The 18,416-nt window shown below is 31.6% G+C and overlaps 3 protein-coding genes across 3 annotated transcripts in view; 1 reads left to right on the forward strand and 2 right to left on the reverse strand.

The window, feature by feature from the left end:
- LOC143062763 (protocadherin Fat 4-like) overlaps positions 1–12,806 on the forward strand; it is a 49,819-nt gene extending 37,013 nt beyond the window's left edge. The window contains exons 19-27 of the mRNA XM_076234538.1: positions 199–428; positions 1,687–1,875; positions 3,590–3,704; positions 4,125–4,252; positions 5,467–5,609; positions 6,700–6,879; positions 7,247–7,430; positions 10,182–10,207; positions 11,389–12,806. Coding sequence (XP_076090653.1) covers positions 199–428; positions 1,687–1,875; positions 3,590–3,704; positions 4,125–4,252; positions 5,467–5,609; positions 6,700–6,879; positions 7,247–7,430; positions 10,182–10,207; positions 11,389–11,539 — 1,346 coding nt within the window. The 3' untranslated portion in view covers positions 11,540–12,806. The remainder of the gene's footprint in view (positions 1–198; positions 429–1,686; positions 1,876–3,589; positions 3,705–4,124; positions 4,253–5,466; positions 5,610–6,699; positions 6,880–7,246; positions 7,431–10,181; positions 10,208–11,388) is intronic.
- Positions 1–18,416, reverse strand: part of LOC143062766 (amino acid transporter heavy chain SLC3A1-like) — a 387,949-nt gene that overhangs the window by 164,204 nt on the left and 205,329 nt on the right. The window lies entirely within an intron of this gene.
- On the reverse strand, positions 14,533–17,468 carry LOC143062764 (uncharacterized). Its single transcript, XM_076234539.1, has one exon. The coding sequence runs from the start codon at positions 17,361–17,363 to the stop codon at positions 14,541–14,543; it is 2,823 nt and encodes a 940-aa protein (XP_076090654.1). The 5' UTR covers positions 17,364–17,468; the 3' UTR covers positions 14,533–14,540.

An 18,416-nucleotide genomic window follows, 5' to 3' on the forward strand; every position in this document is an offset into this window, starting at 1 on the left:
CTTGGCCGTTCTTTTCCGGCCAGCTCCGTCCTTCTTTTGTGGGATTTCTTCGTTCTGCCCTCTCTGTCCTCCTGTCCTGCTAACCGCTCTACTCTTTTTTCCCATGGCCCTTGATGGAGATCCTATGGCATTTCTCTTGTTTGGCATCTTCTCTTTTTCTTGTTAAAAGTTTAACTAATTTGTGTATTATTATTTAAGGTGACATAATTATAGGAAAAAATACAGGTATAATTAAGTTCAGATATAGTAACCATACACTTGATCGAGAAGGTGAAGATTTTGGACAAGTTATTGTCGGTGTAATAGCAACTGATAAAGGAGAATACCCTAAAAATTCCTCTACATTGGCGTTTAAAATCAAGATAACAGATATCAACGATCAGGTTCCAGTCTTTAACCAGATAAATTATGCATTTGGCATATTTCAGGTACACTAAATAAATAGATATCAAAGGTACCAGGCTTAAAAATTGATACGTCAGACGCGCGTTTCGTGTACATATGACTCATCAGTGACGCTCAGAACAACAGTTGAAGAGCATTGATTACCCAAAATTCCAAAAAGTTGTGCCAAATACGGCTGAGATTATCTATGCCTGGTATAAGAAAGTCCTTGATATTTTGAATAATTCATACTTTTTATGCCCCTTCATCGGCATTATGTTTTGTGGTCTGTGCGTCCGTCTAACCGTTTGTCCGTCCGTCTGTCCCGCAACAGGTTTAAGTTCTTGGTCGTGTTAGTTTTTGATTTATTTGAAGTCCAATCAACAACTTGAAACTTAGTACACATGTTCCCTATGATATGATCGTTCTAATCTTAATGCCAAATTAGAGATTTACCCCCACTTTCACGGTCCACTGAACATAGAAAATGATAGTGCGGATGGGGCATCCGTGTACTGGGTTCACCTTCTTGTTTAAACAGTAAATTTATAAGAATGAACATACATTACATAATGTGATTCCACGTATGTTTTATTGTCGTCAGCATACATTGTTATTTGAATGAAACGTTTATAAATGGAAAACGAATTGATGTTGATGAACCAATAGTACAGAAAAGTAATTTGAGGTGACCGGGGTTTTTGAATCAAAAGTGTTTTGTTGGACAGTTTTTCAAACAAACGATTGGCAAGCATAAGACACATATATTTGTTAATCAGTGAACGCATTTGAATCAGCATTTGTCCAAGTGTAATAATAAAAAGAAAGGAAAAGGTATATACAAAAATATCCGTAAAATAAAGTTAATTTCTAAATTGTGTTTTCCAATGCGACTTAACAGTTTTGTAATTGATTTGAAAGTGACATTGAAATTTATTTAAAATCTGTGCAATAATCGCAACTCAATCTAAATGATACATAAAGAGTGATAGTAAAGGAGTTCATAAGTAAAATATTTCCATTATATTTTTACAGCATGACAAAAAGAACTTCTGCAGGAAGGTTTTAATTTTATTGAATAGAGCAAAAAAATAAGGAAAATAGTCAAATGCAACTTTTCAACATGATGGATCACTTAATATTTATGACCAGCTATTATCATTAATCTATTCCATATTTAGATTTAGTGTATGCAAATGCATGATCCTTTTAATTCTTTACATTTTGTCTTTACACATAATTAAATACGCATGTATTAATATAAAAACATTGCGATATGATAGTTTCGTTGTTTGCTTTTAGTATGCGCCTAATGGAACCTGCATAGGAGAGGTGAATGCAACCGATTTAGACGAGAATCCTGAAACGTTGTATTATATCGACATAACGGAAAGCAGTGTTGGTTCAGTTGTTGAAATAGACAAATCAACAGGGAAAATAGTCAAATCTGGAAACATGTCACTTAGCAGTACACAAAATGTACAGATAAAAGTGAGTAAAATACACATTTAAAGATATATCCTTTCTAGGAAATCTTTAAATATAACTTTTGCTGTAAAAGTAATACTCAATTTTTTAAGATAGATTTCGGATTTCCTTTTATCTAGCCGAATGACAAGTTCTTTCTATTTTATCTAGCCTAATTTCAAGTTCAAAAAAATTAACTTACTAACATGAAAAAGAATAAAATAGCAATTTCTTTATTTAAAGTGAAATCAAACTATTTAATGGTTTGGTGGCATTGTTTGCACTAAACTTGTGAAATCGAATGTAATAAACACAGCATAAAGTGACACATTTGCACCTTAAACCAGTTTTCCTTATTTTAATTTATGAAAAGAAAGGCTAATCGTAGACTTCATGCAAGGATCTAATATCTAACATTATTGTCCTTTAATACATTTACATAAACAAATTACAATCGGAGAGGTGTGGATTTTTATATATACGGTTGCTGCCCACAAGGAAGCTTTTAAGGATATATTATTCTGATGTTTCAGTCTCTTTTAACTCTCATTTGGAATTATTATTTCTAAAACATGTGATACAAGTGGAAAATGCCAAATTGATGAGTTTAAAAATATTATAATCAAACCTAACTCGGGGAAAAATGTGTACTTACAATAAATAGTTTTTTAGAAATAAAATATTCAAATATAATAACCAATCCGGTAGATGGCTTTAGTCAAAAGGTTGAGAAAGTTGATGAGGAATGCAAAGATATGATGCTCCCAAATCATATGTACATTCCGTATTAAACGTTTTCTTAGATATGTTTTTGTCATTCATTAAAGACAAATAAGTTGAAATAATATGCTTTTTGTTCTGAATAAAACAGAGAAAAATCCAAATAATATATTTGTTTAGATTGGTCCAATTAATCTTTTAAGAGAAAGTATGAAAAAAATTTAAAACTGTGATTTGTTCATGTTAATAACCCTAAAATGGACATAAGAATTGATGAAAAATGGGGGAATCATAAATAATTGATCTTACCGTCAGAACCACCCAAATCAGGTTAAGAATAAGGGTTTATTCTAGAAAATTTGGCTTCTCAGAGGTGAACATTCTTTTACCAAGAAATCCAAGTGGTGAAGTTTTAATCGTCCCTTCGTACATTTTACGGACGTAATCACGAGTACGGAATATCCGTTTCATAGATGACAACTGATATGTTCCAATTGTCTTAACTACAAGTCCGTCCCCTTTCTCCGATGTTTCTACCGAATTAGAATTATCACAGGGTTTGTACTATCATGATTAACGAAACGGATGCTAAATGTAATTGGGTTGATGGGAATTCACCAGTTGGTTTTGAGATGGTAAATGTAATTGCATCATATGATGATGAACGAAAGAAAGAGAATTAACACTATTTATTATTGTTTGAGATTCGAGAGTAATCATTATGCTCAAAATATTTTGCATATAGTTGATAAAAAAAAGGGTTTGTACTATCATAAGCAATACGACGATAGTCACATGTAAAGCATCCTCAGTTTTGATTAAGTTCGTGTTGCTCAGTCTTTGGTTTTCTATGTTGTGTTTTGTTTACTGTTTTTTTTATTGTATTTTTTTAACCATGACGTTGTCAGATAAATTTTTTACTTGTGAGTTTAAATGTTCCTTTGGTATCCGTCTCCTTTCTTTAAATTGTTATGTTTTTTTCAAAATTACAGTATACAGCTGTTTTTATTTTCTATAGGGAAATGTGTTTGCTCAGGATGGAAAAGATCTGAAGAAGTTACCTAGTCATGCTGAAATTATAATCACAATTGAGTTTGATGACAAAAACAATCATACACCTGTATTTCAAAAAGGTAGATAAAACGTGCATATATATTCAGTATACAAAATGTCAATGTTACAGAACTCGTAAGCTAGACTATCGTCATTGTAATATTTAGATAAATCTCTTTCATCGTATTTAACAAGTAAGTCTGTGCTTATTCCAAACAACTGTCAATCTTTCCAGTTTGTTTAACGTATTTGGTTCAAGACTTTCGAAATTTTACTTAACTTTTAAATTAGATACAACATTGACTTATCTGGTCTCGAATACAATGTCATCATGAATTTCAGCCATACCGAAATATTGTGAGACATTTTGATGTTCAATGATTGATATACTTAAAAAAATAATACTATTCAAGAAGCATATATATATAAAAGACATAGACAAAAATGGTGAATGTTAAATATCTGTCTAATGTATAACTGATTATTTTAATATTGATAAGGTGCGTATGAAAAAGATGTTGATTGGAAAACACCAGCCGGATCTAAGATCATAACAGTAATTGCAGAAGATGCTGATAAAGGAAAAGAAGGGGAAGTAACACTATCTATTATTGGTGGAAATTCAAGAGTAATTTATTTGTTTTGCATTAAGTTACTAAAAAGATTTTGTGACCAACCGCAAAAAAAAAACAATTCTAAAAGAATTATCAGTTGGCCATTTCTATAGTTTTCTATTACTCGATTTATTTCACTTGACTGGTCGGAGTTTGACCGGTTCGCTCATAATAAACAAGTTCATCTATAGATAGGTATTATAGGATAAATTCATCAATGAAGTGTCCAGTCATTGTTTTGTAAATTCCTTTGATGACACTGATAGGTCATTAGAAATCAGTAATAATCATAACGGCAATCATCCTTATCACACGCATCTTCAAATAGACTGTCTTTATGCAAGTTAAAACGTAAGCTCCGCCCGATCAGTTGAAATAACATTGGAAATACGTTTGGTAATCTAATCGATCTTCTTTTTGAATAGACATACACATATTAATAAATTTAGTATTGTGCTTATGTGAAAGTTCGTTCTACATGTTTTTATAATATGCTAAGCCTTCGAAGCATCTGCTATATCACATCAAACGCTGCGGAGCATCCATATTGTCACTGTTTCAAGTATTCTATATGTCCGTTATCATCAGTATGCAATGCATTGGTTAGAACGCTTACCTTGTCATTTCAACGCGTATTTATATGTTGCTGTTTATTTCCTTGTCATTTATTTTGTGCCTTGATCTAGATTCAAATATAAATAATCTTCAGTTTCTAATTTTTGTGAACCTGATTTTTTTAAAGATAATTCGTTCTTAATTACTACAATACTCTCATGACTATATGTGATGCGTTTATTGGTTGAATCAACCAAAGCATCACCAACCTGCAGCAAATCACGAAAAAATACCAACCAACGATAAATTAAAGCCACCACAGAATTACAATTTACTGTCCACTTGCAGGAAATTGAAGTTGCAATGTTTTCTGTTCGTTCATCATCAAAAACAAAATCTCCTTTATATTTATAGGTAATCAGTATTTTACCGAATATTCTGAGGAAAAATACAGATTTTATCAAGGAATATTAAAAACTAAATCGCGCCTTTGTACTTATTATTTTAAATCATGACAAAATAATTGAAATTTTCAATGTCTCTTTAGTCAATCCATGTGTACTGTCTGCTCAATTCATGTCTTCACAAAACACAGAAACGAAAACAAATTTCTAGTATTCAAATAGTGCACCAAATGATTGCTATTTATTCAATTTAATAACAAATATTTTAGGATTTCTTTGCAATAAACATGGTAGATGACGAGAGTTATGTTGTTTTAAAATATCAACTAGACTCCTCTATAGGAAAAAATCGTACAGTAATAGTTAACTTGACCATAAAAGCTGAGGATAAGGGGATTATTCCAAAAAGCAGGTAAATACTAATTGCAGTTGTTTATTTAACTCTATATCATAATCTTTTTACAACTGCACTAACACTAAAATTATTGAACCAATTTGATTATAGCAATTAGGAAAATAGTTGTTTTGACATATTTGTAACGAAAATCCAATCATAATTGCCTCGAATGAATTAAATCGTAAAAGGTGTAATAACACCAATTCATAGTAAATCACACCCGGTTTCATACGGAAATAGGTCGAAAAACACATTCCCGTGAATTTGACAGATGTAGATTATTAATCCTACATTTTATTGCAGTAAAACATGTCTGGGTCGTAAACATATATCTTAGGTATTTCAAAGCCCCAGTACTTTTTATTTGGTGTTTCTATAGAATATTTTGGAAACTAGAGGTTTAATACATCATGGTTACTAAAGCTTAAAACCAGTTTAAAAAAAAGAGGTGAACATTTGATTGATTAACTTCCAGTGATGGTAATAGTCTGATATGCATTGAAATGTTATATATCGCGCAGAGGTTCGGCTAGCCACAAAACACACCATTTTTTCTAAAAATGTCCTGTACCAAGACAGGAATATGACAGTTGTTATCTACAGTTTGTTTCCTTGTATGATGCATTGTTGTTTGTGTTTTGTTGCACTTCAGTGTTCTGTTGTTGAGTTATTTTCTTCTTACAGTTGAAGTGATTTCCTCTGTTTTAGTTTGTAACCCATATTTGTTTTTTCTAAATAAATTTATGACATTTGAACAGCGGAATACTACTGTTGCCCTTATCGATGTGAAATTTTATCAATTGTACTGGAAAGGATTAAACTTTACTTATGCCAAATATTTTCTTCTAATTTTATTTTAAAATGCAAATTTAACAATGATTAATAGGGGAAATCAATGGTGGTATTACACATTACAAGGGGTATTAATGGATTTATTTCATATGATTTGTATTCTAGACAAAAACAACACTTTTGGAGATTTTCGTGTGTGTATATTCATTTAATATAAAGCTCTACTGCAAATAATCAAAGATTCTAAATAGAAAAATACTGCATGGCAATTACTTGTAATATAAAACCATTTGTAAGCTTATAATTTTTTCAGTTACGTCAATGTCAAACTACGGATTTTTGGCGACAACCCAGGGACTTGTATACAAGGAGCAGAACATTCTAAAGAATTACTTAATATAGAGAGTGAACGTGACAAATGGTCGTATGCTTTGTATGGACTCGTAGCAGCACTATGTTTGGCAATATTGCTGTCTTTTGTATTTCTTTACAAGTAGGTATTATTTATTAAACATCCTTGAATTATTTGACTTGATATAAATTATTGTGTAAATGACAAAAAAGGTAAAGACAAGATGTTCAATTGCATCTCAAATGACAACATTTAAAAGCATAGTGTAATACGAAATAAAATAAATATCCCCAAATGAGAGATTTTGCTTTGTCCTGTCGTTCAATTAATCTAGAAATGTAAGGGTGTGAGAGTTTACTATCACTTACAACATATAGCGATTGCGATGTTTATATAATCAAGAGTGTTTCTTAGTGAATAAAGATATATAATTTCAACAGCAATGTCTTTAAAGAAAGCAAACTAATTGTTTTTTATTTCGTCACTTATATGAAGTTTGTGTTTACAGGTGGCGGACATCTCCAGTGTCTGAAACCACTCCTCCTGTTGGAAAAATGAAATATTTTGACAACCCTATTCCTTATGATCATCTGAGGAAACGGGAGACTGTAGAATATTCGCATTCAAATGAATCATTTGATCCCCCAAGTAGAAACTGTGATTTCTCAGACGACAAAGACCAGTATCAAAGAGTAAGTAATCTAGTAGTGTTTGTCATTGTTTTTCGTGAAGTTTGTCGAAAATGAACAACATTTAGGAGATGTTTAGCCTTTTCCCTTTTTTACGAACCATTTATCTTATAGGAGTGTAGCTTGCTTAGAGCGTTGTTGGGCATAATTTCATAAAAACTGTCTAACAAGTTGAGGATGCTTTCGACAACTGTGAGCATTGATTGCTAAAGTATTATTTTCTTTATTTTCACGTATACTGTAATCATAGAATAAGTTCCTATACAGTAATACTTTAAAATATGTTCAGGCTTCTTCATCATCAACCAGTTAATTAATCGTTTTCCAGTTTTCAAATTCGGCTTTTAAAGCGCATAGAATATTTTTTCAAATCATTTGTTGGTAAATGCTACCGTCTTCTATATCACGTTCTGTTCAAATCCTTCTCTTTAAATTATCGGGTTCGGTTGTTACTGATGAAGGTAATTCGAGAAAAGCGTTTCGTACGCATACACATTTATAACGTGTTGTTTTCATGATATACAGCACTGTGTCGATACCTCTGCTGGTGGAATATCGGTACCCGTAAGGAATCGTCAGCTCAGTATTCATTCCTTCGTCAGTCATTTATACCAATCTCTTCTTAAAATTTTGAAAATTATAAAGATACTTAGGTTTCAACTTCCTCACTCAAAGTTGACTTTAGATGGATTAGGCTATTTTGATCTGTCTTATATATTATTATTTGTCTCTTTGTCTTTTCATTTTTTAGCCATGGCATTTTCAGTTTATTTTCGATCTATGAGTTTGACTGTTCCTCTGGTATCTTTCGTCCCTCTTTAATCCCTTTTTTGGTAACATATCTCTTTAAATGCTTCGGTTTTTGCACATCCTTGGCTTCAATATTCGGCTTTGATCGTTTCTGATGTAGGTAGGTCCTAAAAAGTGTTTCAAATTCATCAAATTTGTCACGTGTTTTTTCCTTTTTTCAACTTTAATTTTTATTTAACTTATTAATATAATTTGGTAAATACAAACCTATGCAAATTAGATATTCTCAATTTCCAGACATAATACTATTTCAGTTATATTTACAAGATATTTCTATACTCGCTTGTTTTTTGTCGGTGTACATGTAATGTGATGAAAAATTGAATTTCCCTTGGAAGAAAACATTTGACCTGTTTTATTTCATTTTAGATAAGTACCTACGATATGAATTATCGCTTTTAGGGGTTGATGTAAGTTACAAAAGAAATATTATTAACTTCATTTCACACTGCCCGTGTACCCTCAAAAATATTAACATTACCTTCAGTTATAAAATGATGCTAGCTATATTTTTTGTATATTGCCATAAAGGATAGAAAAGAATGTATCTATCAGTATATAACTGTGAAATGAAGTTTGGTATATCATTATTTTTTTTACCTGCATGTAAGTTTTCTAACAAAATTAATATATCTATTTAAATACTAGCATGAAAAATCATATACATTATTGAAAAAAAATAACAATGGGACAAAGACATTAGATTTACAAACAATTTCGTCATTATGATCCTGAACAAAACAAAAAAAAGAGTTCAATACTTGCTTTTTTTTTAAAACATTTGTTGCTTGAATATTCTAAACGTAAAATCATTGTAGCTAAATAATCATATTTACACGAAGATTGTGAATATAAGCTCATCGATCTAAATGGTCCGCTGCTAACTTCGGATATTATTATGAAATCATTGACTGATCAATGGTAACTTCCCAATGCAAATTTGATTTTATATTGTCTTGACGATGCTATAATGATCCCCTTTTTGGTAATTATCTCCTTAAATTAACAAGCAATTATTAATCATTGGCCATCAAGTTTTGGGGGCATTTAATGTAACTGATCATGGAAAATTCAGGGAAAAGTTTCCCTATTTTCATTACATAATTTTAAGTGATAAAGAAGATAATTTTCAATCTTATTCCAATCAATCAATTGCTAACCTACGATGAATTTGTAATTCTCCACTTTATAGTGTTAAACCCTTTTCATTATTTGCGAAGCTGTATCATCAACAACTTACAAAATCAATGTTAAATTACGAAAACTAAATGTTACAAATATCTGTGATATTTACCCTATTAATGCTCCTGGACTACAGGTTTATTTTTTAATATTCCGTCAAATATATGAGGAGTCACATATTTTCAATGGAAGATACTGGTTGTACATAATGTATGCATGGTGCATGATGATGAACATCTTATAAATTGCATGCTGTATATAACTATTTTAGACATACAGGGTTTTTTTGTATGTTTTGTATGTTTTGGTCGTTTTTCTTTTTTATCTTGACATTGTCAGCATCTTAACATTGTCAGTTTGTTTTCGACTTATAAGATTGAATATACAATTGGTATATTCTATCATCTTTCAATCATCTTTTGTTTTATATTTTGAAGTTTAACTTTTCAGTGTCTTATAATATAATGCCGAATTCTTTTGTAATTATTGTGATTGAATACATATTTTGTATATACTTACATTTACTTATTGTTGCTATGAGAAGGGTCTTTATATTCAAAATTGTATCAAGCTTTTCCGTACTAGTGTGACTGCTGACAGTCAATTACAGGATGCTATTTCATTACAATTTGTCTGGATTAAATACAACAAAATTAATAATCATGAAGAACAATTGCAATATAATAATTAGATTTCTGCTATTAAAAATCCAGACTCCAAGCCATATAGAAATACATTATATGCTATGTGTTTTCTTTATAGGTGACAGAGCCTGAAGGGGAAGCAAGGTATGAAACAATAATGACGCATATTGTATTTCTTTTATCTTTTCCGTCAGAATTGCAGTGTATTAAATTTTAATTCTCCTATTATAGACTGTGGTGTGGGTTAATTTTTGATACTTCATTTTGAATCAAATATGACGGGTGTGTTTACAACCTACTGGTGTTATTTGCATAAAAGCATAACACAAAGAATGGAAAGAAAAACGATTGATAAAGACATGATTATATTACCTTATACAATTAAGAATAATGACCTTTCGACTGATTTGGAATGGCACTTTTATACATTGAGCTATTACGATGGATAGTTTCTTCAATATTGTAAGTTAGTGTCTTATGAAATATGATTCATGTATTTTATGTTAAATTGTACTTGTTTGGCTTTATAAATATCTTGATTTGATCGTCACTGATGAGTCTTATTTACACGAAACGCGCGTCTGGCGTACTAAATTGTAATCCTGGTACCTTTGGTAACTAATTAAGAAAGATAACCAAACAAAGTTAAGCAATCACTCAGGTAGAATGTGTGACTGAGTTAAAAGAAATTATATTTTGACTGAAACTAGACGAAGATATATGTTTGATAATGACATAAATTTAGTTTTCCAACAGGCAGTTATCATATCCGTACAAAGATAGTGTTCTAAAACTTAACAAAAAAGTTTACACCCCTAGTGGACGAGAACATGGTTGTGTGTTTAAACATCATACACCTTACTACAAAACGGTTTATTTTTAAGTTAGCTTGGTCAGTTATTTACGTTTTTTTTTCAGTGATAAACCCTCCTTTTTCTCATATATCAAATCGGAAATACATCTCACATTTGATAAGGACACCATGCGTTAATGATCGGAAATTAAGTATATTTTGAGTTTTTTTTAGATCTCAATTATAGACTCGTCATATTGTATAAAAGGCTATTGTTTTGTCTCTAGTGAAAGAGGGCATTCACATAATGTCTGTGTAGAAAACCTTGATTACGAGCTTCCCCAGGCATGATTTTGGGATTTCTGACACATATCAGAATGTTAATTGCATCCATACACAATCAAAATCCAATTATTTTCAATCAAACAGAGAATCAACAGTCGGTTCAAGTTTATACGAGATTTTAAGAGAATGCTTTTTATTTGTAATATAATCAGATACATAACCGAGATTAAATGTTGTTCATTTTCAGATATAGGAGACCACCCGATAATAAACATTTACATTCATCAAGGCCGTTATCTTTCGAAGAACCAACACCAGACTATCCTGTTTACGAATTTGAAGGAAAAGTTACAAAACCTACAATCCCGTCTACAAGTAGAACATCCGAAAACTGTTGAAAATTTTATATATTTAATTTTCCGGTATGCATACCTTCATCACACAAATTATTCATTTCAGATTTTTTTTTTAATTGGTCACTCGATTTTTCCAATCTTTTTGACTATTGTATTTACGTCGATCTTGATTGTTTATATCAAATTGTTTCCAGTTTGCAGTTTTTACCATATAAACGTCATATTAACCGATTACCGTTTCTCACATGAAATGAATGTATTTAAAAAATGAGCACAAAAATGAATATTGAACAATAAATTGTGTATCATAGAACATATCGATTTTTTTAAAATAATTTGAAATTTAATGTTCTTTTAAGATGAATGTATGGATACGTTAAATGATCCGTCCACTTAAAAACACTAACTTTCACGTAAAAAAATGCAGGAAACAATATTTGTAAATGTTTGATGTTAATATGTAGATTCATTGATATAATATCTTAATCTGTATATTATACACGTTTAATGTATAGTTTATATAAGTACCTTTTGTGACGTTGAGAAACTGATTAGTCATTATAATACCGAAACTTTATATTGGTCATATTCTCCTTAAGATACCCCTGTGGTAAAACGTTTGCGGTATCAATTGAAGGAAGAGTATTTTCCCACTGCAAGAACGTTCTTGCTTTTGGTGCTTTGTTAATTCTGCTGTCTAACTTTGATACCAGAAACTAATTTTGAACCTCTTTACTGTTTGTTTGATTTCTATTTTGTTTAATTGTACAAAATCGCACATGTATAATGTATTTTTCATGTTTTGTATCTCTAGTTTCCTTTTTTTTTTCATTTTAATGGTGTTAAGGGTTTATTATGGGATGACAATGACTTAAATATATGAATATACACATTATACGATCCGCTATTCCTTCTAAACCCTTATCATAATTTGCTCAGAATCTATACTGTTTATTGTTTCGTCTGAATTAATATTTAAGATAATCACGAATTTTGCAAAAGGTGGTGTGTCATTTTATGGGCTTTCGTATCTTCAGCTTCTGTTATATCTCGAAGTATATATATATTACATTTTCTTAGCTCTCTGTAAAGTCTACGAGTTTATTGTAAATAAAATGTATTTGCTTAGTGATATATTTTCATATAATTTCAAATTGATATACTTAAAAGCTTTATATTACTAATGTGTGTGTATGTTTTTGATTATTTATATTCATTTCAATTCTAAACCATAAATATATGTATGTATACATAATATATAATTTTTCTATAAAATAAAAATGATTGTTTTATCTAAATGTTTAAGAAATGTATAGATTTTGCATCTGTATGCAGTTTCCCAAATCTTACTACTGATACAGTCGAAATGCTTATATACTTACACAGTTTGTATGTACGTTCCTGTCCAAAGACAGGAGCCTGTTATTCGGTTGTTGTCGTTTGTTGATGTGTAACATATTTATTTATCACTCATTTTTTGTACATAAATTTGGCCGTACGTTTTCTCGTTTGTATTGTTTTACATTTGTCATTTCTGGGCTTTTTATTTCTGACTATATGGTAGAAGCTTTGCTCATTGTTTAAGGCCGTACGGAGATCTATAGTTATGTGCAATTTGGTCTGCTGTAGCAATCATACCACATCTTCAATTTTATATTTACAACAGGAGAAATCTTTACTTTTAACATAATTTTGGTTTGGTAAATGGTGTCCTTCATATACCAATCAAATACTCAGTTTTAAGCTATCTTGAAGCACTGATAATTTTATGATTTGTTTACAAAGAAATTGTGATATTGTTAGAACCTTAACGTATACATGTTGAGCTTGGATTATATCAGCTTGATAGAGGCAAATGATACCAAGGGATTATTCAAACGCATAACTGGTAAATAAATTGACAATGTCATTGCAAAAAAAAGACAAACAACAAAACACAAACACACAACATACAAAACTATGACTTGCCGTCCCGAAACCAACGAAAATCCGGAGGTAATAAAGCAAATGCCTTTGAAGAGTAAAAAGATTGTTCCGCATATGGTCGACGTCGTAATTGTTACTGATGTAAACTTAACCTGGTAAAAAGTATAATTCGGTAGGTCACATTTCGGGAAAAGAAGAAAATATTGTGATTACGACAATTGAAACCAAGTTGAGATAGAGAGACTTTATGAAAATGGTCCTGGTATACAAAATATCAAGGAGAAAGGGGGATAGGACCTTACCTCTTTACTATCATAAATCATTTAATTTTGAAATGAACTAAACTATTTTTCTTGTATATAGCACTGATGTTTGTCCTGGCTCGATTATAGTGCTTTCGGTAAAGTCAGCTCTTCAAAATTTCTAATAGGTTTCTGATTTTCAATTCGTTTTGTCTCTATCTGTCTTACTTAAAAAATGTTGATAGCGCTATCAAATGTCGTTTCCTTTCAAAACTTTCGCATTGGATGAAAAATGTAATGATATGATTTGTTATTCATTTTGTGCTTCTTTATCTATCATACTATTTTTTTAAGTGAGGTACTTTTCCCGTAACTGTTTATATCATATGTTCGGATGGGTACATTTCGCTAATTAATTGACTGACTTGAGATCTAACAGAAAGAGGGTTGATATTTCATGTCCTTGTCTGATGTCAGGATTTTGTCGGTTGATGTCATTGGCCATATCTTAGTGTTTTCGGTTATTTAGAGAGTTGAATGCTTTTTCAAATCTTTGGTTGTTTCTATTAACTTTGTTTACAGTTTTAATAGACTATTAAGAACTTGATTTAATGTATAGTGAATTTAATAATGCTGTAAGTTGCACCCTATATGACATTGAGCTGTGTTTGCAGTTGAGTTGGTGCCTCATTGAGTTATACCTCACATCTATTATTTTATTTATATATCGTATAAACTTGAATTCAATATAAAAAAAAATTGTTATTGCTGCTTTATTTGTGCAAATGTATTTAGACTTTATTAATGTGAAATGGTATACAAATAACATACAAGAAAATAAACGTTAGTTTTACGTAATAACTACTAATTTTGCATCACTTCTTTCCTCCTTTCAAACTGTCCTCAACACTTTGACTTGGTTTATATCTCTTTGTTTCATCTTTAATTTTGTTCTCTGTTCCTTCTAGTTTGTCCTTGTGGATAGATTCTGCTGCTTCATTCGATTTTCCTGAATTTTTTGTCATGCTTGATTTCGTATCGAGGTCCTGATTTTGCTTATGTGCATCTTTCTGTTGATTATCAGAACTGGTATTGGATTGATTATTACTTCCCTTCTTTGATTCTTGTGTTTGCTTATTGTCAGGCGACTTGGTAATATTTGAAGATTTTACACTTGTTTCTTGGTTGGATTTGTCTTCTTCTTTTTCTTCCTTTTTCTGTTCATGTTTTTTGTTTCCAACTACGGCATCATCGTCTTTTCTTTTCATAACTGCTGGTTTCTGAAGAATTTGATTTGATTGATCTTTTCTGTTGTCTACTGTTTTATCTTTTGGAGATTCCGTTTGTGTCCTTGATTTGTCGGTAGAAATGCCAGATGCATCTATCTTTTTGGATGTCGACGGACTTGCATTGTCGATTTTACTATCTATTTGTTTACTGTTGTCTTTAGGTTGACTTGATGTTGTTACGACATCATTCTGTTGTTTGACAGTTGATGATTTGTCAGTTGTATTGTTTGTTTTATCTTTCAGTTTGTTATCTTCTTTTGGTTTTACTTTCTCTGTTTGCTTATTCGAAGATACAGCTGGTGTCTTATCTGATTGACTCTCCTTTTCATCGACCACATTTTTCTCTTTTCCCTGCTCTTTCGAAGATGTGTTTGCGGTCTCCTTATCAACTACTGTGACATTAGTCGTTGCTTGTTTTGAGGGCATCACTTTCTTCTCGTCTAGTTTTGCTTTCTCTTTTTCTTGTTCCTTAGTCGACATTTTTGCATCATTTGTACCAGTTGGTGTTTTTTCAACATTTTCTTGTTGTTCGACTTTTTTCTTTTCTTTGTCTTTGCTTTGTATATCACTCTGTCTATCTGATTGTCTATGTGCTGTGTTGTCTTTTGATCTGTCATCCTTTTTGTCTGACTTTTGATTGTTTGGTGCAGCAATCTCTGAGACAACATTTAATGGTTTCTCTGATAGCTTTTTGAACATTTTAGGTTTTGTTTCTCTTCTTGCTAACAGGGGTTTTTCAGACATACTTGTTGAAGCGTTTGTCTTTGCACTAGATAAATCTGTTCGTGTTCCAAGACGCTGAGTTCTCTCTTTTAAACTTAATGAGGTGGTCTGTCGGCGTAAAAAGGCAAATTTTCCGTTTCTTTTATGATCTTTCTGTTTTCCCTCTGGGTTTGATTTGGTGTCACCAGAAGCTTCTGTTGCCTTAGTTGATTTATTGTCCATCTGACTTAGTTTAAACGCTTTCAGTTCAATATCTCTAATTGTACTCTCTCTTTTTATACAATTCCCCGTTGTACTCTCTCTTTTTATACAATTCCCCGTTGTAGTTGGTTCATTTTTTATTTTGCTTGTATCCTTTTTGGTATTTGACACCTCTTCCTTTTCTGTTTTAGTTGCAGTAATGTTTTGTCTGTGGTCTACTATCTGTCCATCATTTTCTTTTACAGCTAATTCTGTTTTCTCTTTTATTACTGCGGGTGTCTTTGGTCTATCTAATGCTGCTATTTTCATGATAACGCCATCAAATCCGCCAACCCATATACAATCGTTTCGGTCGATTCCCAGTGCACATGGTCCATATATTCCTTCCGGTTCCCTATTATTCAGCAGGCAAATAAGCTCTCCGTCTGAATTTAATAAGTGCAATAAACAATTATCGAAATCTGAAACAATGACTCGGTTGTGGCTATCACATTTAATTGCAGTCGGATTAAAATTTCTCAAATCTAAATCCTCTCTTCCAGAGTAAATATACTTCAAGTCGCAGTCGTTGGTGATTGTGACAATTCTGCCAGTAAATAATGACGTAGAATCAATAACGCAGACGTCATTTGAAGGAGTTACCACGAGCTTCCTTGGTAACGTAAAGAAATTATTTCCCTTGTTGTCCTTTTCAAATCTCTGTAGTCCAGTGCCAGTACTTGAATACTTTATTACATATCTGTTATTATCATCTGCCATCTCAGTGGAATCGTTATCTATTACCGATACGTATATGAACCCGTCAATAGTCACGTGGATCCCATTTGGATAAAGAGGTTTACAGTCAATGAAATCTAACTTTTGTCCGTTTAATTTTACTCGTAACAATCGATGCCGTTTCTTCAACACAACGATAATATCATTTTCTTTAGAAATACTTAAGTCTAGTACGACTGAATCTACTTGTACTGTTTTCTTTATTTCTCCCTCCCGACTGAGTTCAACCTGTTTTTTACTTGCATGTCCAATCCAATGTGTACCGTCTTTCCTTAACCCGATACAATTTATTGGTGTGTCATAAAGCCTGTAGGTAGATAATGTAGTGATACTTTTTTCAACATTGACACGCGTAATCTTTTCGTTTTCAGCTTGCACTTCGACAAATATATCTCTATTTTTACATTGCCCGAATAACTCCTCTAATTTATTCCGTGATATTTCAGATTCGGAAAATTCCATTGCTTCTATATAGGATGGTGGAGCTTGCTGTAGATTTTGAATGGCATTTTCAAGAGAGATACCAAGATGTATCATTTCTTGATCATTATTAGTTGTAATTGATTTCTCTATCGACCTAATCAATGAATTTAAGCCGTGTAATTCTTTCGATAGATACTTTTCCATTTCTTGTTTTCTTTCCACTTCATATTTTTGAGATTCCTTTAATTCATTTATACTTTCATTTTTTATTATTTCAACCTGCATCCGCAGTGCTGCCGCTCGCCTACTAACACGTTTTGAACATTCAGTTATCGATTGTTTGGTAACTTTTTTGGATTCCTTGCTGCCTTGTATTCGGCTTTTAAGTTCTATAATGTGGTTATTTTTAACATGATTTACTAAATCAACTATCTCACTCTTCCTAAGGGCTGCGAGTTCACTTATTTTCTGTATCGTATGCCCTTTGTGATCCTCAAGGATACATTCGAGACAGACAAATTGGCTGCATTGTTTACAATACCGTTTGACTTCTTCTCCCTTGTGTTCTTGGCAGTATTGTTTTGGAGTGTTTGAACTAAGTAATCCCGCTAAAGAACCTCCACATGACATTTCTGTAGTAAATAAATGAAAATACATGTAACACATTTGTATGCAACCGCTTTATGGCCTTTTTTAATGCATCTATATTTCTTTTTAAAAGTAAACAAAACTTTAAACAAGTTTACGTATTTAATATGAATTGCATTCACAAAAGGGAGTGCTAGTAAATCATAATCCAAAATACTCATTATTCAAACGCATTTAAATTTTTACCGATGTAAAATATATTTAATTCACAGAAGGAGGTGCTTAAAATCAGAATTTTAGTTTTAATTTCTATATACACCACTGGGTTGATGCCACTGCTGGTGGACGTGTTGTCCCCGAGAGTATCACCAGCCCGGGTAGTCAACACTTCGGTCTTGACATGAATATTAATAATGTGGTCATTTTATTAAATGTCCTGTTTACAAAACTTTGAAATTTTCGAAAAACTAAGGATTTTCTTATCCCAGGTATAGATTACCTTAGCCGTATTTGGCACAACTTTTTGGAATTTTGGATACTCAATGCTCTTCAACTTTGTACTTGTTTGGCTTTATAAATATTTTGAAATGAGCGTCACTGATGAGTCTTATGTAGACGAAACGCGCGTCTGGCGTACTAAATTATAATCCTGGTACCTTTGATAACTATTCTTACTGAAGTGTGAATTTTCTTGTATGGTTAAATACAACATTTTATTTCTTACCTTTAGCTTGTAAACTCTAATCACTT

Source organism: Mytilus galloprovincialis, chromosome 2, assembly GCF_965363235.1.
Source record: "Mytilus galloprovincialis chromosome 2, xbMytGall1.hap1.1, whole genome shotgun sequence".
Lineage (NCBI taxonomy): Eukaryota > Metazoa > Mollusca > Bivalvia > Mytilida > Mytilidae > Mytilus > Mytilus galloprovincialis.

Coding starts and splice junctions, on each gene's coding strand:
- LOC143062764 (XM_076234539.1), bottom strand. CDS start 17,363: ATGCAGGTTGAAATAATAAAAAATGAAAGTATAAATGAATTAAAGGAA.